Source organism: Lissotriton vulgaris, chromosome 5, assembly GCF_964263255.1.
Source record: "Lissotriton vulgaris chromosome 5, aLisVul1.2, whole genome shotgun sequence".
Lineage (NCBI taxonomy): Eukaryota > Metazoa > Chordata > Amphibia > Caudata > Salamandridae > Lissotriton > Lissotriton vulgaris.
In genome coordinates this window covers 242,062,022-242,085,883 of record NC_141693.1, presented here as the reverse complement: position 1 = coordinate 242,085,883, position 23,862 = coordinate 242,062,022, and the positions used below count along the sequence as shown (strand labels likewise).

The following is a 23,862-nucleotide window of genomic DNA, read 5'->3' as shown; positions in this document are numbered from 1 at the left end:
GTCGTTGGTCAGGGAGAGGATCAGCTGGGTGTCGTCGGCGTAGGAGATTATGTTGAGGTTGTGCTGGCGTGCGATGGCCGCGAGGGGGCTCATGTAGACGTTGAAGAGGGTAGGGCTCAGCGAGGATCCTTGAGGGACGCCGCAGATGACTTCGGTGGCCTCTGACTTGTACGGTGCCCTTACATTTAAAATCCTGTGATAAAAACAGCAAATTCATCATGGGCTGTATGTACAAATAGCTTCAAAATTAGAAGTATCGAGTTTTGAGTTCATAAAAAAGAGTTGCAGTCGGCGACTCTACAGAGAAAAATTCTATAATGTGTGCAGAACGCAGTTATTTGTGCAAAATAAAGCAGTGTTCAAAGACAGCAATTCACCTTACTAAACTTTTCAGGGCAGATTCAATAACACTCTTGAGCGGACTCATATTTCAAAGAACTACGACTGGCGACTCTACAGAAAATAATTCTATAATATGTGCAAAGAAGCAGTAATTTGTGCAAAAAGGCGATGTGCAAATCAGCAATTCACAGTACAAAACTTTTCAAGGCAATTTCAGTGATGCTCTAGAGCGGACTGCAGATTTAAGAAAGCAACTGTCTCTAAAAATTACTTCGTCACAGTTTAACCGTAATAACTCTACAAAAGCTAGTTCAAAGTCAAATTGGTCAGTATTACGAAAATATGGCATTAAAAAATGTTTGGTGTATTTAACATAAAAACCACAAAAGAGTGTAAAGTGCAAAAGGCTTTGTTTGACACCAAGGCGACAAGGACAGTTTAAGTGCTCCAAATTCCTATTAAATCCTATTGGGAAGCATAATAGATTTTTAATACTCCCATCCCTGAACCGGAACAACAAACTCCTATTCCATCTACTCATCTTTCTGCACAGATAACTTTCGGGTAGATTAGGAGGCCTGTCACTTGGTGTGAAAAATGAGATACCTTAGGACTGCCGGTTTTGTGAGGTCTTTCTTTCCTCTTTCGCAGTTATAGTGGCTATACAGGGCCCTTTTTACTAAGTTCTTATGTGAGCAGTCTATTATGTGGGGAGATGTAAATAAATGTCCCTGCTCCACACTCCGTAGGCTTTTTTCCACCGCCGCGAGCCATGGTATCTGGGTGGCCCGGTCGCATTTCAAGCAGTCCTCAATGATATCACGGGTCAGGGACGCCGCTTGGTCCCTCCATATTTTCAGCCAAAACAGAGCAGGTCTAGCTTTTATAAAGTCCTCCGTATATTTAATGCGCAGTTCTTGGTGGCAAAAGTAAGTTGGGGCAGAGATAACCCCCCCCAAGGAGGTCATTAGACAACCTTAGAAAGCTCTCTAGGTGGTAGCTGTGGAGAGCAGCTTCAGTCTTAAGTCTGGAGGGAGTGTAAAGCAGCTTGTTTTACCAGAATACAATCTTATATGTATAGATTAGGTGAAAAAAACACACAAGGTATTTATAAAAATATGTATTTATTATATAATACTCTCTAACACATACTAATGTCTCTTACCCAGAGATATGCACAATGCACACAATACTTTGGATAGAAATCGAGTAAATTGCACGAAATACACAGTGGACCCCAGGTGGGACCAAACAATATACTAAGAAAGTGGTATAAGAACCACGACTTGGGTCAAGACAATATTAAGTGGACATGGAAGTGCTGTGGACCCAAAGAACCCCCCATGGTGAGTGACTAGGAACCCTACGGAGAGCGTGTGTCAAGTGTTGGAAGACAGCTGCATGCTCAGTACAAATAAACGTGCAAGTTGTGGTTGGAGTTTTAAAGATTAAGGACCCTTCCCAGTGGACCCTGAAGAAACCTCGAGGAAGATAAAAGGTTGGAGAGCCACCCCACCCATGGATAGTACCCACGTTACCTACACCAGGGAAGCCAGGTGCATAGTTGCAAAGTGGTGTCAGTTACCGCAGTCGAACACAATGGAGGACTTAAGGCAAGTGCCCTGCTGAAGAGGGAGAAAGTGTCCAGTGGAATCCGAAGGTTGATTCTAATTGAGAGGTACCTGTCACTCAGGAGTGACCAGGAGATCTGAAAGACGAATGCCCACCAATGTCAGGAGTTGCAGGAGAGTTGAAGAGGACCATGAGACTGCAGCTGTGAGGAACAGGTGACACTGAGGAAGACCAGGAGCTGTGCACGAGCTGTCCTATGTGGAATGTCGAGCGCTGAGGGGCCGGGTCCAGCAGGAGCACCAACAAGACTTGGCAAATGCAACCTACTTAGAAGTCGAAGAAGGTGCAATTTCGGGACCGAGTCAGGGCAGGCCTGAGCAAGCAGGCGGGCCCAAAAGAAACAAAGGTAACCCTCAACAGGACCCACTGGCCGGAGGCACTGGAGTTGCAAGAGGACCTCGAGCAGCTCACCAAAAGATGCAAACCACGGTGCAAACGTTGTGATGTGGACAAAGACTGTGGTCACTGAAGGTGCTTTAGGTTGGGGCTACTTGGAGCCTGAAGATCTTGGGGGAAGGAAGTCAACAAGCCTTTGCAACTGCAATTAGACGCTGTGCACAGGGGTTCGGTTTCTGCACCTCGCAGGAGAGATGTTTATTTATTTTATTTATTTGCAAACTTATACCGCGCTGGGAATTGACTCCCGAAGGAGTATCTCCGCGCCTCTGGCATCATCTGTGAGCAAAGAGGACCTAATCATATAACATTCCTCCCTAGATAGATGGCCTAGTGCTGAAAGAGAAACGTTTTTAGTTTTTTCCTGAAAGGAAGATGTTCTCTGCATTGTCCGATTTCTATGGGGAGATTATTCCACAACTTTGGGCCAGCCACTGACAAGGCCCTTCCCCCTTGTCTTGTCTTCTTAATCCTGGGGACACATAGCAATTCTCGATCTCCTGATCTAAGAGATCGGGAGGGGACATATAAATTAAACTTTGCTAACCTCAAACGTGGTTAGAGGGCAAGGCAGGCCTCGAGAGCTGTGGAGAACCACCACCTGTGTTGCAGAACCTTTCGGAGACTATAGGAGCTCAGGATCAGCAGACCTGTCAGCTTAGTTGCGGTGCTTGTGAATGCAGGGAAGTGATTCCTTTACTTCAAGGGAGATTCATTCAGGTGTCTTTGATGCCCACAGGCCTTGGAAGATTCCTGTATGCTGCACAGACGGTGCAGCAGACTGGAAGGGAGACTAAGTCGGGCCCAAACGAAGTCCAGGCGGTAGGAAAAGTGGGGTCTGAATTGAATCTTTTCCCACGACGAATCTAGGGACCCACCCATAGGTAAGCCCTTAAGTGCCCTAAGGAAATGGTTTAACGATTTAGAGGACCCTCCCAGGGGAGGGTCTGGCCAGGGGGGAGGTTACTCCCATGTCCTTTGTCCAGTTTCGTGCCAGGGTGGGATTCAACGGCTCCCAGAGCTGGTTTGAACTGGACTATGTACAGAGGCACCAAATGTGCCCCTCATTCAGACCTAGTGGGGCTGACAAGCGCATCCACCCGGTCCCAATACACTAAATCCTGTCTGGGAGGTGGTCACACCTCCCTGTGACAGGATGCCTATTGTTCTGCCTTCCCCTGCTCGAGCGTGGCTCAGCAGCAGGATGGCAGAATCATGTCTCTGGTCGGCAGCACCCATGTTGTGCTGTCTGGGTCTAGAAGACTGGTACTGGGAACACTGAGAGCCTAACAGAGGGCTCTTCCAGTGCTTAGAATCATCCCCCCACTCTGTTTATGGTGTGGGGGGTATGATTCCAACATGTTTAATACCAAACATGATAGGAGTAGTTGCAGCCAATTTCGAGATGGTCGTCGCGTAATTACGTGGTGCCCCTCTATATGGTATATAGCTGCTTTACTTACAACCGGGGAGAATGGACTCTATAGGCTGTAGGGGTGTCCTGCTCATGCAGGGGCACCCTCACACTTAAAACCAAACACACTACCTTCAGGATTGCAAAGACCTGCAATAGGGGTGACTTATAGGTTTTAAGTGCAGTGACCCTAGATGTAGGACACCTATATCTTTAGTAAATGGTGCTAATAGCATCTTACACAGGCTGCAATGGCAGGCCTGTAGTTACATTTTGAATGGTCGCCCATGGGTGGTATAATGCATGCTTCACCCCATGGGGGACCTCTGGGGTACCTTGCCCTGGGTACCTTAGTACCATATACTAGGGACTGATAAGGGTACCCTAGTATCCAATCTGGGCTGTACCTAAGTACTGAACACAACAATTCAAGGGAGAAAGGAGAGAGACTGGGGTCCTGCCTAGCAGGATCCCAGTCAGACTAGTTAGTAACAGCTTAGCACCAGGCAAAAAGTGTGGGGTAACCATGGAGAAGGATCCTACCTTCCTACAACTACCTTCACTGTGAGTGACGACATACTGCTGTTTCACAAGGAGTACTTTTGCATGCACATAAAGTAGTCTCCTTTAGTGCCTTGAATTACTATGACAAGGTTTTCTTTTTTAAACAAAAAATGCTTTTAGCCACTTCTTTATTATATATATATATATTGCGGTAGCAAAATTGTCCATTACCCCCCAGGACGCTTGGTCTACAACGCGGTCAGTGGATAAGCCTATCTGCTGTTTGGGTGACCGGAATACCGCGCCAACCCCCGCAAAGGACATCAGGCAGAGCGGTGATGGCGGAAAAAGGAAGGGGGACCCGAGGGGGCACCGAAAAGCAAAGGTGTCTCACCTACCAACAGACTTCAAAGGCTGCGCCTATCACAGGAGCCGACTTGAACTTTCATCACGCCACAGCAGTTTGCAATTCCCTCGAGGCACACCACTGGGGCCTTGTGGGAAGTGTAGTTCCACCACATGGGATTACACAAGTCTGATTGCTGCACAACGTGTGGGCGGAGTATGGTTCCTGTTTAAAACAACGTGACAGGCGGAACATTCACAGCATAGGGAGCAGCTGGAGAGGGGCGCTGAGGAAGGCAAAATGTGCCGAAATGCATCCGCCTGAGACTTCTATGCATTAAAGTGCTCCCTCAAATCTCTCTTCTGGGTCACGTCTCTTTCGTTTGGAGGAGGTGGTAGTTATATATATATATATATATATATATATATATATATATATATATATATATATATTTATATTGGTAGGCACCTTGCAGTTCCTACAACAGTAAAGGTTTACAAAAAAACATTATAATCATAAGTATTTTTAGAGTGAAAAAGATTAACAACCAGTGGCAAATATATCGGTTTGCAAATCCTTATCTTGTATTTACTCTTCACCAGTTATAGGTTGACACATTGAGTGTAAAACTACAATAAAAGTGGAAAGATAAATGTAATCTCAGGAAATTGGAACAGTAGTATAACCCTCTTCAAGTTCTTAAAAACAATTAGGGCCAGATCTACAAAGCCATTAAGGGATCTACTCTAGTCTAACTTTTGATTGTCATTAAAAAGACTGTGACAGCACTTTATCAGCCATGTGTATGAATACGGTCAACTTTGGTATCTTAAGTATAACTCTATATATTCAATAAAAGGAAGTGGCTAGATCAAAAGTAATTAGAGCTACCCCTCAATCCAAGGGGACAGAGTTCTACAAAGCAAAATTTAAAATCTTCCTCACAAGGCAAAAACAAAATCAACAAACAATGTAATCCAACACGACCAAGTATCACGGAATTTTGAAAAAAATCTATAGAAATGTATTTTTATGTTGATGTTTTTGTGCATATGAAATTTTAAGTGTAGGAGCTTTAAAGGAGAATTATTAAAGCTGTATATATATTTGTTTTCAAAATTCCGTGGTATTTGGTTGTGTTGGATTAGATATGCTATTGTGAATTTTGAGTGAGTGATCATTTGTTAATTTAGTTTTTTGGGAAGGAAAATGTTTGATTTTTGGTTTCTAAGAGGCAACTGCCAGTACATTGCATGATGGGCCTGGAAACATCTAACCTTTATAAAGGTACAGGCAACCTTTGTTTGCACTTGATTACTGTTATGTAATAGCAGAGGAATCCTTTGGAATCTGGTATAACTACATCCAATTAACCAATAAGGCATTTGGCCTTTAGCATTGGCTTGATACCATAAATAACACAGACTTATTGAAGTGCGCATAGGCTGACAACAGTCATTCTTAGTTCTACAATTCCAAGAATGCTCAAAATTGCAGTTGATTAAACAATGCCTAAACCCTCTAAAAAGGGACTGACGAAAATGATCACAGTAAAAAGCTTCTACCGCCAGGTATGTCGGGGAGTGGGGCTGGAGGGGGGAGGGATGACCAACACCAAAACCATTGCCTACTATGGTAATCTCTGAGATTTCATGTAACAAAATACCTGTTTAGCAATCCTCCATTAATTTCCTGTTAAATTTAACAAATGTTTTTCACATTGACTTGTCCCAATAACAAGATCAGACCTACAGTTTTTAGTGTGAGCTTTTCCATAAGGCACCCATCAGGCATACATTCATAAAATTACAACTATAGTTGGAAAAACAAAGTAGTATCTCTCCAAAAAGGCTCTGAGTATTAGTGCAGTGCAAGTCTTCTATTCCCATGGGTAGTCTGAGATAAGTAACCTCAAAGCTCTTGCCTGCTATGGTAATCTGTGAACTTCCATGCAGCGATATCTATGAGAAGCCTCCTTGCAGATTTTATTTCAGAGTGATGGGAATCCACCTATACATGCCTATTGTCTTTAACATGAGCTTTTCACAATAAACATGTCCTTCCTATTACCTTTATCATAACTTTCCATAATAAACAGCATCAACATTGAAAGTTTAGTTATAGAACTCACTGAATAGGTACAGTAAGGGTAGTAGCAGTACAACCGTCTGTATACCCTCAGTATGTGTACACATTGCAGTGTACATTTTCCTTCCACATAGCATAGGTGAGCAACATTGATAGGTTCAGCTGTGTTCAGTGTACACACACATCAGTAGTGTTGGCTTCCCTCACAAGAACACATTTCTTAAACAAACCGATGCAGCGGCAGTAAAAACGTCCCTAAACCACTATTTGAAAGGATTTCATGTTCTTGTACCATAATCTACATTTCTAGTTTCACAATCTTTGAAATAAATATTGCAAAGTTGAGGCATTTACAATGTCTTTGACCTGTATTAAATTATAGAAGATTACGCATATTTTCTACCATGTGTAGCATTACATTTGTTGACTGTGGTTACTTTACCCTGCCAATTGCCCTAAAGGAATCCCAGCAATAAGGACATTGCGGGAATTACCTTATCTTGCATTGATTATAGAGTGAGAATAATTTCATTACATTACCCTTTGTTTGCAGAGGATTTCTCCAAATATACTTTTTATTGGATCACTGAAGAAAATTGCACTGATTATTTAACCATATATTAAACAATTCAAGATTATTCTATTTGATGTAACCTTTCCTGGATTATAGGAGAGTGTGGATCATTGGAGATTGCTTTTAATTGAATTACTCTGGATTGGATATTTGCTCTAATTGTGCACTGCCTGTTTGATAGATTAAAGAAAAAATATTCTAATTTATTTAATCTACTTTAGATTATAGTAGAGTTTTCGAAACACTATGATCTTCATTAAATTACAGAAAGTTAATCTGAAAGCTTTATACTTTGCTTGGATTTTATAATGTTTGTATTGATTTTTGTTGAAATTATAGGGGGTAGAAATGTATTTACGTTACTCCACATTAGATCACAGAAGCATATTTCACTAATAAATTCCCTCAGCATTATTGACATAAATATTACTAATTATTTTACTCTATCTTTTATTGATCACTTTTGCTTGGTCTAATAGCTCTAATTGCAGAAACCCTGAGTTCCAGATAGGAGGAAAAAATGTGTTCATAAACACAGTTTGATGATATACTTAAGCAAATACTTCGTACAGTGCCTCCCACAACAGCACTCTGGGTCAAGCTCCACATTAGAAGATTTCACCAGCCACGTCCTTTCTGTGATTGAGCATTCACTCAGCCTCTTCCTGGATATGATTCGAGAGCAGGACAGATTGGGAATTAAGGTCTTGCTAGAGAGAAAAGCCATAGTTTACTGTAACTACATTGAAATTAACCCATCGGAGTGAGATCGCAGTTGATTGGTAGATGTTCTTTGCTTAGTTCTTGAAACTTTTAGCACCTTTACTGATGCACGAGGCAAGACCTTTCCCCTAATGTGGTCTGCCTTCAAAATCACAGAAAAAAAGGTGGGAGATTCTCAGTGACCAGAGGCCACGAAGACCTCTATTAGTTTCGCATAAACTCTTGAAGGGTGTGTGGAGAGCTATATTTTAATGGGTACCTGTGTTTGAGTGAGGTCTTATGGCAGGAGCAAACGGTCTTGCGAGAGGCAGAGCTCTTTTGTCTTGACGGCTGGGTTCTTTTTAGTAGATTTGTAAGTCCTATGTCTCTTCATTGCTGGTATTGTCTGTGTTCGGTTCTTAGTAGTCTTTGGCCAACCCTAGCTTATTGCATGGAGGGGGTGTAGCAGATGGATTAGATCTGCACTTGAACTTCTAGAGCAAGTGTTCCGGGATAGTATTTTTTTCTGTGTGTAGCTCTCCAGAGCATGTAATTGTTTACGGTATCTGTAGTATTACTCTTTGTGCAACATGGACAACAGTATTTAATAAGAGCCAGTAAGATGTGTGAGGGTATGCCCTTGATTTATAATAGTCCAGCAATATGCTACTTGTCGTCTTCCTCTAGTTGGCAATCTGTCCATGTGCAAAAGTAGTTTCTATGTTGTTAGTACATCCTTTGACTCTAGAGTCATTATGGCCTTTTTCTAAGCAAACAAACTAGCACAGTCCTGTCTGCATTTCCTCCATATAAGCATATAGAAACATGTCTTTTACCCCGCTAATTCCCTTAATACTCCAAGAGATGGGTATTAGCTGACAAGACAATTGGTTGTGTAACCCAGTGGTAGATTTTGATATTTTTTCAAAACCAATGCCCTGTCATATACATACCTACTTAATGTGTGGATCATTGTTCTTGGGCTCTCGTCTCGCCAAATGTTTCTGTGTCTTCACTCTCTTTTTTCCCCATTTTTTCCATCTTTTAACCTCTGGGTCTTCACTGCAGGTCAATATAGTATCCACATGTAGTGAGACAATGCGCTGCATCCACATAACTCGCACTGCCCTCTTCCAAGCTCCTTATCTATGTTCCTTTCTAGTTGCTAATATGTCCACATTTTTTTAGTCCCCCTGTTCAGGAGGAATGTTAAATAGTATTCGGCAACTCATTGGTTTGTTTCCCATCCTTTGGAAATACTGTCATAATTGCTTTTCTTAAATCTAGTGGTAATATTGCAATTTCTCTTGTTTCTGTAAACATAACTAACATTTATTTGTCTGGGTCTTACGTTTTATAACCTTAAGAATTACACCAGGAGGGAGGAGCTTCGCGCGCAAACAAGATGGCCGCGTGAGCACAGGGCTCCCGAGACCCTCGTAACCTCCCAAATATATCCTGTCATTTATCCTGTTCGCCTTCAACATGTTCGTGCAGATGAATCCCGGGAGACGTGAAAGCTGAAATTTGTATCCCAATCGGACCCCAGAGGCCGGAGTTGTGGTGCTGGAAAGTTTGCGGCCTTCGTCTCTTGGATGCCCGGCGCTTGGGTTGGCATGGTGCCCGGGGCGTAATCGAACAACATCGGCCTGGGATCGCGGAGGCGGCCGGTCTGGCTTCACTTTCACTTTCGTTTTTGGCACTTGGTTCGGATCCCGGGCCTGGGGACGTCTCATTGCAGTGAAATCTCGTACCCCTGTTGGTGCTTGAGCGTACTGAACAATATACGAGGTGTCGGACTTTGGCCTAGAGTGTACTTTCGCTTTGTTGACTCTGAGCGGATAAGCCACATTGGTCGACTTCCATAGCAGTTGGGTCTTGTCTACTGCTTACTGGACTGGACGCTTGTTCCCCCCGGTCTTGATTTGGGCAGCAACTGGGCATTTTCCCGAAATGGTGAGCAAACCGGAGGGGGACAAACAGAAGTCGAAAACCACCAGACGGGGTGGATATACCCAAACCAATGTCATGGATCGATATGCTCAGGTTAAGGGGTCGCCCAGTGGACCAGGTAGGTCACTGGAGGAGGCGAAGGACTCATCGGCTCCGGTAACTGAACCAACTTTACAGAACGTGATGTCCGCCATCGATGGTATCCGGTCTTCCCTTGGGAAGCAAATGGAGACCCTTGCCCATAAATTGGATAGAGTGGCGATCGATGTGAATTTGATTCGCACAGACCTTACAAAAACTAATGAAAAGGTCAAATCATTGGACATAAAAATATCGAGTCTAACTGATGATGTCGTCGACCTGCAGACCGAGGTTGCCCGTAACCTGAAGGCCTCGAATGACATCGTTATCGGTCGCCTGGAGGATTTTGAAGGGAGGGCCCGGCGGAACAATGTCCGTATAATTGGGGTTCCGGAAAAGGCGGAAAATCAAGCGGCTGACCTCTTTGTTGAGGACCTTATTGTCAACCATCTAGCGCCCAAGGGACTGAGCAAGTTCTTCACTTTGGAGCGGGCCCACAGGGTCCCGGGCGGCAGGCCGAAAGTGGGTGCCCCGCCGAGGCCTATGATAGCGCAGTTTTTCAACTTTCGGGACAGAGACGCTATCCTCCAGGCCTCTCGAGCGGGTGGGCCCTTGAAATTCGAGAACTCATCCATCAGTTTCTACCTGGATTTCACGCAGACAGTCCAGAAACAGAGGCTCAGTTTTCTGGGGGTGAAGAGGAGTCTTTGTGATATGGGTCTCAAATACGCCATGCTTTTCCCGGCCAAGTTGAGGATCGAGTATGACGAACGGGTCTACTTATTTGACAAGCCCGAGGTGGTGGACGACTGGTTGGACACTCTGCCGATCCAACAAGAACCAGAGAGACAGTCTGGCGGAGCAGAGGGAGGAACTATGGAGCAGGAATGAGCACCATCTGTCTGGTTTCTGCGGACACTAGGGGGTTTATTACTGTGTTGGTTCGAATCTTGATGTACGATTAATTGCAGATGGAATGGGGGTGGCACGGCTATCGGTGGATCTCTCTCCTCCTCAGCTTTACTTCTTGTAGCTTAGTTTAGATGTGGGGGCAACAGGTACACTGCAAGTTGGGGTGGCTCTATAGTCGTAAGCAGGGGTGCAGGGTGGGGGTTATTGCAATGGGTTGTTTGGGAGGGTGGTGGTTTTCAGGTTACTGTTTTCGCAAGGCGCTGTATTGCAAGACATGTTCATTGACGTGCTGGACTCAGACGGGGTTGGATCTTCTTTCTCTTTCATGATGGGGTTAGGGGGTTGCGTTTGATGTGCTGGAATATTAACGGGTTGGGGGACAAGATTAAGCGTGGGGTGGTATTGCAACTTTTAAAACGACATTCCTCTGATGTTGTGCAACTTCAGGAGACCCACTTGATAGGAAATACATGTCATGCCATGAACAGGAAGGGATATCGTCTTGTGGCACACGCTGGGTTCTCTTCCGGGTCTTGGGGGGTTGGAATCCTTATTAAGAACTCTCTCCCGCTTGAGGTGGACTCTACGGTCCTTGATAAAAGGGGGCGATATGTGGCTGTTTCGGGACGGTGGGAGGGCCGCACGCTTTCCCTGGTCTCTATTTATGTTTCTCCTGGCCTGCAGTCTACAACCTTCGCTGACCTGGGACGGGTTCTACTTGTTCTCCCCGGGGGGGTGTTGATTCTAGGTGGCGATTTTAATGCAGTGGTTTCTGGTATGCTTGATAGACATCCACCTAGAGACCTTAGAGGGGTGCATGGCTGGCTGCCTGACTTCATTGACACAATAGGCCTGGTGGACTGCTGGAGACTGCTTCACTCTACTCAGCAGCAGTATACGTTTCACTCGGGCACCCATGGTAGTCTCTCTAGGATAGACTATGTGTTGGTGCCGGCTGCACACGCGTCCTATGTTGCGGAGGTCAGACATATGGCTCGGGGTATCTCCGATCACTCCCCGCTGTGGCTTCGGTTTGATTTGGCGCCGGGGGACGGGTAGCCCCTATCAACCCTTGGTATCTTCGAAATCCTAAGACTCGCAGTGAGCTTGTAAAGGCTTTGGATCATTATTTCCGGGAGAATGAAGGTTCGGTTTCATCCTCGATATCGCTGTGGGAGGCTTTCAAGACTGCCCTTAGGGGTCAAGCTCTATCGTTAATTGCTGGAGTTAAGAAGCAGAAGGAAGAGGATGTGGTAAGAGTAGAGACGGAGATAGCTGATTTGGAGCTAGAACTAGAACAGGAGGTGACCCACGCTAGACTGCATGTCCTGCAATTGAAGCAGCTGGAATATAGGACGTTGGTGACGGATGGTGCGAAGGCCCTTAGTCGGGAACAGCAGGGGCGTCTCTATAATGTTGGGGACAAGGCGGGCAAATTGATTGCATGGTTGGATAGGAAGGATAGAGCTAGTCGTGTGGTGCCTGAAATCGAGATGGAGAGTGGGGCGCTGATCACTGACCCACAAGGGATAGGGGCATGTTTTGCCAATCATTTTCACACTGTTTACTCTTCCGTGTCGGATAGGCCGGAGGTGGACTCTTGCTTGCTGCTGCGAGATATTGCACTCCTGAGTGTTTCTGAGGCGGACCGAGACCTCATGGACTGTAAAATCACTGCGGATGAGGTAGTGTTAGCTATGCGTTCCTTACACTCGGGTAAAGCAATGGGTCCCAACGGTCAAGCTTCGACCCGACAAGATTGGTCCGTATTTAAGAGACCTGTTCCTAGAGTCCCGGGATCGGAGTCTTCTCCCCTGCGATCAACGGTTGGCATCGATTGTGGTAATACATAAGGAAGGGAAACCGAGGAATAAGTGTGCTTCGTACCGACTGATTTCACTGTTAAATGGCGAACCTAAAATTCTGGCCAAGTTGCTGGCTAATAGACTTATCAAGGTCATTAGTGAGCTGGTCCATCCGGATCAGTCTGGTTTTATCCCGCACAGAAATACGGCGTTGAACCTTGGGCGTCTGCACGTGGCTCTCGCGAGGGCCGCAACGCTGCGTGAGCCGGCCATTTTGGCGTCATTAGATGCCACTATGGCGTTCGATACGGTGGAATGGCCGTATTTGTGGGCGGTGTTGACTAAATTTGGCTTCGGGTCGAATTTCATTGGCTGGGTGCGACTTCTCTATGCGTACCCCCTTGCTCAGATAGTTGTTAATTGACGCGGCTCTGCACCATTTTGTCTCGGGCGGGGTACTCGCCCGGGTTGCCCGCTGTCTCCTCTTTTGTTCGCGTTGGCCCTAGAGCCTCTCGCAGCTTGGATCCGTTGGGAGCCTTCAATGAGGGGTATTCATTGGTCTCCGCAGTTCGAAGACCGCATCTCCTTATTTGCGGATGACATCTTGCTTTACTTGACTTCTCCCAGGAAATCTCTGATAGTATTATGTGATGTTTTGGCTTCCTTCGGTAGAAACTCAGGCCTAATTATCAACTGGGTGAAATCCTATCTCTATGTTCTTTGTGGTGATGCTCCGATCCTACCGCATAACTGCACCATCCAGATAGCGCAAGAGGGGTTTAAATATCTTGGGATCTATGTTTCGATGGACCCCTTGGTTCAATATGAAAAGAACCTTCTCCCTCCTTTGAGTCGGTTGAAGCGAGATGTTGCGGGCTGGCGGAAGCTTCCACTGTCACTGCTCGGGCGAGCAGCTCTTTTTAAGATGATGTCTCTCCCTCGTTTTTTACATGCCCTTCAGAACACACTTGACATTGTTCCAGCCAGTTATTTTCAAGTAGTTAAGGGTCTGCAAAGGAAATTGTTGTGGGATGGCAGACCTCTTATTGCTCTTGCCAAATTAACGCTCCCATGGTACGATTCGGGTATTGCTCTCCCGAAATTAAAAGATATTATTGGGCATCGCAGTTAGGTGCCGTCAATCACGGTATGTATGGCCCTGAGTTAAATCCTGGTTTAGCCATGGATAGGTGGTTACTTCCCGGAGGCAATTATTACAGAGCATTATATTCTAAATCTGTGGTAAAGTCTCTGACGGGGCCGACGAGAACGGCCGTACGGATCTGGCAAGACGCTACTAGCTCGTTAGGGTGGAAGGATCGTTTGACCTTGGCGACCCCGCTTTTCGGCTCTGATAGGTTTGGTGAATTGTGGAACACTAAGGGATTCGACAAGTGGGATCTCATTGGCATCTCCAAGGTGGGAGACTTCTTGGTTAAGGGACAAGTGAAATAGTTTGCGGCCTTGCAGACTGAGTTTGAATTGGGAGGGACGGAGTACTTCCTCTATGCTCAGGTCCGTCATGCATAGATGTCAGTCTTCCCGGAAGGGGAGGAGATACCGGAATCTACCCCGTTTGAGGACCGTGTGTTAGATGGCCATATGCCAGATAGTACCATCTCCCTGGTATATAAAAAACTGATTAACCATAGGGCGGACCTTCTGTTGCAATTACGAGATCAGTGGACCCGTGACAGCCTTGAGCTTGATGATGAAGACTGGCAATCGGCGATCTCCTCACCGAAGGAGGTCGCGATTCCGGCACGACTCAGATTAGTTCACCTCAAGATATTGCATAGGGTCTATGTCACGGGTCCCCGTCTGGTCCGGATGGGTTTTTCCTAGGAGGGTCTGTGTCAACGGGGTTGTGGACAGTTGGGGACGTTCCTCCACATCATCTGGGAGTGTCGGGAAGTCACTGACTATTGGAGTAGGATCCACGAGGTGATGCAGGAGGTCACGGGCGTGGCTCTCTTGCCAGAGGCCAGGCGCTGCCTGTTTAATGTTTGGGAGCCCACGGATCATAATGTGGCACAGACCCAATGGGTGACTCTAGGGGCCATGATCGCCATACGGAATATTGCACAGTTGTGGGGGTCCCAGAGGCCTCCTACTCTTAAGGTGTGGATGGAAAACATGGATTGGTGCATGTTTAGGGAAAAAACTGTATATTTGGCTCGGGTCGCCCTCGGAAATGGCATAAAGTTTGGGGTCCCTGGAATCAATATAGAGGGGACATATGTGTACCACCAGCGACTGCAGTCCTTGACGTCCCGCTTTCCCCCTGACCCCTTATTAGTTCTTGATTGCTTTAATGTTATTGCTGCACCCTCTTCTCCTCCCACGTTCCCCCATCAGTGTGTTGCTCATTGTAATGTCTACTGAAATGTCGTTCCGCACTCGTACAGTCTATGCACTTTTGCATTTTGTTGTTGCCTTGCTTTGTTTTTCAATAAAAAGAAATATTAAAAAAAAAAAGAATTACACCAGGATTTTTTCGAGTTTTCATTTTTGCAAGTGCATTTTCATTGTTTTCTTCTGTGATGTCCTCTTCCAATGTTATATTGAGGTCTGACCCTGGTTAGGTAGTCTATTAATTCCTTGTCATTACCTGCTTGTTGGCTACCTAGTGTTGTCTAGTAATCTGCAGATATTTGAGTTATATCCCCAATATGTGACCCTTCGCTCCTTCCGCTGTCAAAATTAAATCTCACTCGTTTACCCTGCTTGCTTAGTTATGGTCTCTTTCCCCGCCATATCCATGAATTCAGGGGCGCAACTAGGTCTTAATTTCGGGGGGGGGGCTAACATGGCAGGTGAAGGGGCGTGGCTAATGTTAATCAATGGGGCGGAGCTAAAATGGCAGATAATCAGGATCGGTTAATGCTCAGGTCAAGCCGAGAAAAAAATGTGGTGAATTCTGCATTTGAAACTGGACAACAATTAAAGCACACATTTTTGTTAATTTGATGCATTTATATGCTATTGTCTTATGAAAAAGGAACAGAATGTACTGAATTAAAAGGCCAATTTAATATATTTTACTACAAAGCACTTTAGGAATACATTATAACCAATTTTCACAATGCCATTTCAAGGCGACGACCCTTTTTCGCCAGTTCATTAACAATTGCTTCTATAGGAGGACAATGTGCACGTGAAATGTTTATCATTGCAAGTCCAAAAAACCCATTACCACCCTGAACTCTGAAATTACCCCCTGACACCCCAAAACCCATACCCACCCTGAACCCTAAAATTACCCCTGGCACCCCAAAACCCATACCCACCTGAACCCTAAAATTACCCCTGGCACCCCAAAACCCATACCCGCAGTAATCCCTAAAATTACACCCTTGCCCCCCAAAACCCATACTCACCCTGAATCTTAAAATTACCCCTGGCACACCAAAACACATACCCACGCTGAACCCTAAAATTAACCCCCTCACACCCTAAAACCCATACCAGCCCTGAACCCTAAAATTACCCCTGGCACCCCAGAAACCATACCCATGCTGAACCATAAATTACCCTCTTGCCCCCCAAAACCCATACCCACTCTGAACCTTAAAATTACCCCAGGCACCCCAAAACCCATACCCATGCTGAACCATACATTCCCCTCTGGCACCCCATAACCCATATCCACCCTGAACCCTAAAATAGCCCCCTGACATTCCAAAACCCACACCTGCCCTAAACCCTAAAATTACCCCTGGCACTATAAAACACATACCCACGCTGAACCCTAAAATTAATCCCATGGCACCCCAAAACCCACACCCACCCTGAACCTTAAAATTACCCCTGGCACCCCAAAACCCATACCCATGCTGAACCATAAATTCCCCCCGGCATCCCATAACCCATACCAACCCTGAACCATAATTCCCCCCTGAAACCCCATAACCCATACCCACCCTAAACCCTAAAATTGCCCCCTGACACCCCAAAACCCACACCTGCCCTGAACCCTAAAATTACCCCTGGCACACCAAAACACATCCCCACGCTGAACCCTAAAATGTTCCCTGGCACCCCATAACCCATACCCACCCTGAACCCTAAAATAGCCCCCTGACATCCCAAAACCCACACCTGCCCTGAACCCTAAAATTACCCCTGGCACACCAAAACACATACCCACGCTGAACCCTAAAATGTCCCCTGGCACCCCAAAACCCATACTCCCCTTGAACCCTAAAATTGCCCCCTGGAACCCCAAAACCCATACCCGCTCAGAACCCTAAAATTACCCCCTGGCACCCCAATCCGTAACCCACCCTGAACCATAAAAGTACTCACTGGCACCCTAAAACCCACACCCACCCTGAACTCTAAAATTACCCACTACCACCACAAAAAAAAAATGAACACTACAAACTTACACTACATTTGCATATATGGAGGGGACTGTCCTCTTTGACGTTTCTATGTATGTAAGTCAAGAACAACATTCAAAGTAGCCTAGACATGCAGGCAGTAGGTAATGCTGTACTGAAAAATGCATTAAAGTTACTGGGACTTATAGAAAGATCCATGGCCCTGTTCACCATTTATCTGGTGAGCAGCGCCTTGGATGTGAATTCCATCCAAGTACACAGACAGCAGGGGCAAAGGGATGGCCAGTGCAGGTGATGCTTTTCCTTTGTAAATTAATTCCTGCTGGTGTCATAGCCCAGGGGTTGCTGTCTGCGCACTTGTATGAAATACACATCTATACAAGTGCACAGACAGCACCCCATGGGCTATGACGCCAGCAGAAATTCCTTTACAAAGGAAAAGCATCACCTTAACTGGCCAGCCCTTTCCCCCTGCTGTGCACTTCACACCCCATGCTCACAAGCGATCAAGTGCTTAGGTGAAATCCCTGCCTTCAGGCAAGGATTTCACCTCGCGGCGCCACCGTAAAGGAAAACAAGAGGTGGGGGCAGGAGGTCACTCACTGAAGCAGAGGCTGGCTGGCTCGGGCTGCTGGGCCTCTCAGAAAGCATTTAAAAAATCATTCTCCGATCGGATGCTATCTTGCACCATTTCAGTGCGTGTAATCTTAGCCCGGGCAGAGGAGGCGACGGGGGGGGGGCTGAAGCCCGGTGAGCCCAATGGGTGTTGCGCGCCTGCCTGAATTTATATGGTTTTCTCTATATTGCAAGGCATTACATTGGCTCAGTCTTTGGCCATGCCTCCCCCCTCACTTTCAGAAAAAATAATGGAAGCATATGACCGTTCAATACTTGTTTAAACGCTTCCAAATATTTCACCCTGGAATCCACCGAATCCCTGTTCAAGTAAAAAGTTTCTTTTTTGCATAAGCTCTATATGTGTAATTACAGCCAGGGCTGCAAAATAGATTGTGGCGTTGAGCCAAAAGCTCTCAGTGTTGCCTTTGTTCACCTCAACACAAATTGATATAATTCGTGCTTGTCTGAAATCCCACTTGAGAGAAATTAGACCTGATCCTAAGGTAATGTTCTTTAGTTATACCGAAATAATCAAACCATGAGAAGGAGATTTGGGCCACTAAAAAGGAATGCTCTTTCTTAAACGATAGTTCCTCCCTCAAGGCTTTTCTTAACCCTCATTGCTTTGATAAGACCTTCTGGACAAGTCCTCTCTCGTCTCTCTCATGTCTTTGCATTCTCTTCTGTCATGTCCATTATCTATTACAATCTGCTCTGACATCTAGGTACCTTCTGATAGAAATACACCAGATCTGTTTTTCCTTCTTTTAAATTTTTATTATCATTGTGAGAAACAGACAGAGAAAGAAAAGCAAAAGTCATTCATTTTGTCATACAATAAGAAAATCAAGTACAGATTAATAAAACCGAGGTATAATTCATATGTGAACAAAAAATTCTTATAATTCTTATAACATAAAAATATGTCCTAGGTGCATAAATGTTAGTCAAGTCAAATCTTAAACAAAAAGGAGTATATAATTAAAGTTTACATAAACTTTTCCCAGATTCTCTCCTGTCTCCTAATAGAACGTAAACCCCTTACTCTAGCTATTGCTAGTTCCATCGAGAAGATTTCATTAACGAGCGACCACCACTCGGTGACATGCGGGGATTTCGGAGAGATCCAGGCCCTATCAATAGTCAATCTTGCATATGCGATTAAAATAGTAATTAAATCATTATGTGGACTATTTAACTCCTGTACATCTAACAATACCATTTGAGCTGAGAGAGGAGAAAAGGTAATCTGCTTCTGACTAAGCATACCTTCTATTCCTCTCCAAAACTCGCATAATGCAGGACAAGTAAATAACATGTGTTCCAGATCGACTGCCGCGAGATCACACCTAGGGCATTTAGAACGATCATTAAGTGTATTATTTGATGACCAGCCGGAAATTCTGTGCGTAGTGTAATATAGTCGACAAATAGTTCTGTATGACTGAAGTCTTAAACTAGAAGACTGAACCACTCGGTTGATGCGACAGAGAGAAGTGGATATTTGATTTGGTTTTATATTGAGATCAATTCTGGTGGTCCATTTAGCCGCTAGTTTAATACAGCCATCAATTTTCATCTGGTTTAGGTGTTTATAGCCCTTGTGAATTAATGATTTAGTCTTATCCGAGTAAAGACAAGTCATGATATCTGAGTCGTCTACTTAATTGTTTTTCATTTTCCGGACTAAAAAGTCCCAAATTTGCATATATTTAAAGTACATTGAGTTATTCAGTTTATAAAGAAGTTTAAGTGATGCAAAATCAAGTAATCCATCAGTGCCATACAAGTCACCTAAAGTATTAATACCGCAGTTGGACCATAAGGTCCCAGCACCATCCGAAAAAATTTCAGGAAGTCCTGGGTTACCCCATAGCGGTAGTTCTGAATGAAAAGTCGAGATCAAGATTCTAACAATCTCCCTGGCGGTCTATTTTACACGTTTAAAGTAATTTGGGTTGTGGACTCTAGCTAAAAACTGATTACAGTCAGAACCCAACATGAATTGAAAAAAGAACAGAGTTTTCCGTTTTAAGCAAATTTCGGAGACGGACAAAAAAAGTTGCAAAAAAATAAAGTTTAAAATCCGGGAAATGTAACGCTCCCTTTTCAATTGAGAGTTTCAGTAACTGCAAAGATCTGCGAGCTTTTTTGTATCCCCAAATAGAACTACTGCTTATCCCGTCCAATTAAAAAAAAAAAAAAGAAGATTATTAGGGCGGAGGGAAATTGATCGAAATAAATAAATAAATGTTGGTAGTATTTTCATTTTAATTAAATTGATCCGTCCAACTAGGCTAAGTGGGATCTTGTGCCATTTTTTTAATGAAAGTGCTACCTCCTTTAACAGAGTCATAATTGAGCTTAATTTATTCATTAATATTAGCAGAGATTTTCACTCCCAGATATATAGCAGTTTTACATATACCTTGGATCGGTACCAATGGCTTATAGTTAACGACGATCTGGGTTTTGTTGACATTCAGTTTATATCCGGAGATATCCCCGAAACTGTCTGCTTCTTTGATTATCCCTGGCAAAGCTTTAACCGCATCCGTAGTAAAAATCGCGATATCATCCGCATACACGGTTATTTTTAAAGTATTTATGCCATGTTGAAAAGGAATAATGTCTGTTTGGGTCTGAAGAGCATTTAAAAAAGGTTCCATTGAAAGGGCAAACAGCAAAGGAGACAAGGGACACCCTTGCCGGGTGCCCCTAGCTATTGAAAAATTAGATGAGGTCATACCTGCGTAGCTTATTTTAGCAGTAGGGTGGTCATATAAGGAACGTATCCAGCCAAGAAATTGTCCCTGAAATCCAAATGCCGTCAACACAGCCCATAGATAATCCCACCCCACTTGGTCAAAAGCTTTAACAGCATCTAACATGACCATACCAAGTGGGGTGGAATTAACCGAAGCAACATCAAAAGCAATTATTGCCGTGTTTGCATGGGCAGTGGTATCTCTCCCCATAACAAATCCGTGCTGCTGTGTGTTCACTAATTCTGGCATGAGGAGCAAGTCGAGTAGCCAAAATTTTCGCGAAACACCTTGGCGTCCGCGTTGATTAGGGAGATAGGTCGATATGACCCACAATCATCTGCAGGTTTATGTTTCTTAAGAAAAAATACAATTTTAGCAGTATTCCAAGAGATAGGAGCTTTCCCTGTTTCCCCAATCGAGTCAATAACTGAACTAAAAAGTGGGAGCAGCTCGTCGATACATAGCTTATAAAGTTCCAGAGGAAGCCTTACCGGAGGGAAGGGAAGCAATTGCAGACCTTATATCTGTGTGAGTAATATTTCCATCAAGTTGACAAACACCTTCTCTATCTCTCTGATCACTCAGGTTAGCGTTGATGTATGATAATATGCAATGATTACTGGGAAATTTTTCTGGAGTATATAAACAACTCTAGTAATTAACGAATTGATCTAATATCTGTTCATGTTGTTTGTAAATTATAGTGTCCCTTCCTTTGATAGCCTTAACTAATGTGCTAGCTTTCTTATCAGCTACTTTATAAGCTAAAAAAAATTAGCCAATTCTGTCGCCGCTCTCATATTGTGATAAATAAAATTTATGTAATTTCAAACGGTATTTCTCCCTGAGCGTCTTTTTGGTGGCTGACTGAAGGTTCACTAATTCCATTCTTAAATCTATATTAGGCCTTCCTAATAAGAGAGCTTCTGCCAACAGATTTTCCAAAGACAAGATGTTAGAAGTCATAGCCTTGGTCTCTTTCTGGCGTTCCGAGTTCTTTCTGAAAACGTATTGCTGGGCGAAACCCCTTATACTGGCCTTGCATGCATCCCATACAGATATTACGGCAGTAGAGTTTAAGTTAATCTCGATAAATTTGACGATATGTCCTTTAAGATGAGTGAAAAAAGTTGCAGCAGAAAAAAGATATCTAGGAAAAGTAAGTTTCAGAGAGCATGGTTTCCTAGTAGCAATATTAAATTCTAAAAAAATGGGATTGTGATCAGATGTGACTCTTGGGCACAATTCCATGGTGCTATAATCTATAATTTTATCTGTTGCCCAAACCATATCAATTCGAGAACATGATTTATGTGGTGCAGAATAATAAGTAAATCCTGCAAGTTTAGGATATATTGTACGCCATACATCTTTTTTTCCTACGACCATCACAAACACCCTTTGCCAGATGTCAGCCCTCAAGGCATTCATATTTCTTGACATGTATTTTGTATTCAAATTGCCATTGGTATTTTTTCATCTTTTTTTCTACTCAACATGTGTATCTTCTACCTCGGTTTCTCACTGATTTTGATAGTATTGTAGCATCATCAAAAGTAAAACAGCCTCTGAAGCAAACCCTAACTATGTAATGAGTTCCATTTAAATTCATTATATGCAAATGTATTTTATGCGGCAAAGTAAACATTCTTACTCGAACCTGACCATAAAATGGATCCTTGTTGGCTATTCCTCTATAGACAACTGTTGTGGTTATGCAGTTACATGTTGAGAAACCCTGCATTTTTTCTTCTGAAAGCATTTCACATCTTCGTCACAGTTTAATGCAGAGAGTTTTAATGACCTATTCAGCCTTTGGTTTGCAAGGTAAATTCAACATTCAGGTGTATGCTTTTTGCTTTGTCATTTGTGGAATAGTCCGCAATTGTGTGCTATGAGAATTATGAAGAAATGTGATGTAGTAAAAACGGCAATATTGTGGAGAGAGTATAAACGCATCCTTATTAGTTTTGACTTTAATACTCCTATATAAGCCTGTGATTGCAAAATATAATTGTGTTAGACGTTCATATTTCTTTTTCTTAAGTGACTATTTTTCTTATCTCATTCCATCTATTATAACTGTGGTTTTTATTTTTAGTTATGGAAGCTAAAGGACTAATGGGGAAGGAATACCGAACCTGTGACTCCTATGTTAAGGTAAGGGTGCTTTAGTATGTATTTATTTTAAGTTCAATAATAATGACAAATGAATCAATTGCCCCTCTACAATGTGAATATATTGTTTAGGAGATCGTAAGGGTCCTTTCCACTAGCAGAGATCTCTTCAGGCACTGTGGATGGACTTAGCATAAATCATGGTTTGTTTGCTAAATGCATTCTAACTTCCAACATCTTAGTCTTTACTGTCATATTTCATTATGGACGAATGATATTTTTCTGAACCATTGAACAGATGTGATTTTGTTTACATGGCTTAAATAATGTCTTAGAAACATGATCAAGAATTTACTAGTGAAACAATGCAGAGCAATTTTATTTTTAAGTTATGGCTCCATTCCGTTTCCAGAGAACACATTAATATATTGGTTATAATATAAAAATAAAAAGTACAGTATATCTCTCGTATGCGGTTTCAAAACTTTTGTCCGGACGTAGTGAGTGGTGGCGCTTCCCTCCCCCCTTCCCTTTTTAATGGCGGCCGCTGCGAGAGAGTGTGTGCAAGACCTCTGACCTCCTGGTCAAGGACCTGCTCTCTCTCCCTAGCAGGCTCCGCTGTAGTGCTGTTGCCGCTGAACCCGTCCACCTCAGCTGGTAGGTGTTGGTGGTTTGTGCCTCTGTAATCCTCAGTTGGTCTTCTTTCTTATTGTTGCTATTTTTTCTACCAGTTCCCTCCCCGCCACTGCTGCACCTGCTGCCCCTACCTGTTTCCCGCTCCCGCCTCCAGGCTGCGCTTCCCTCCCCACTTCCTTTTTTAATGGCGGCTGTGCAGCGGGCGCGCCAAAGGTGCGCCACTGGCAAGCCTGTCTGCGCCCGTCTGCAACCTGATCAGCGACAGGGACCCTGGATCTCTGACCTCCTACCGATACGACTCAGCTACCCTCTTCCCACTCAACCCCGGAAGAATCAACAACTGCCAGCTATCTACGCCGAAAACCACCCACGGCCAGTTCTCCTTCCGACACTGCTGACAATCCTTCAGCATCCACAGCACCCCTACGACCGCTGCACCCATGCCCGACACCCCGCGCCACCGAAGCCCTGAAGTGCATCCTCCTCAATGTTCGCTCCCTGTACAGGCATGCCGTAGAGATCTGGGACCACCTCGACACCCTTTCGCCAGACGTCGCCTTCTTCACAGAAACCTAGACCAACTCCTCCGACCGTCATCGCCACTGCCATTCCTGATGGATACAAGAT

The 23,862-nt window shown here is 44.2% G+C and overlaps 1 protein-coding gene across 1 annotated transcript in view; it reads left to right on the top strand.

Annotated features, from left to right (window-relative positions):
• Positions 1-23,862, top strand: part of RGS3 (regulator of G protein signaling 3) — a 688,935-nt gene that overhangs the window by 23,426 nt on the left and 641,647 nt on the right. The window contains exon 3 of the mRNA XM_086921262.1: positions 22,583-22,641. Coding sequence (XP_086777388.1) covers positions 22,583-22,641 — 59 coding nt within the window. The remainder of the gene's footprint in view (positions 1-22,582; positions 22,642-23,862) is intronic.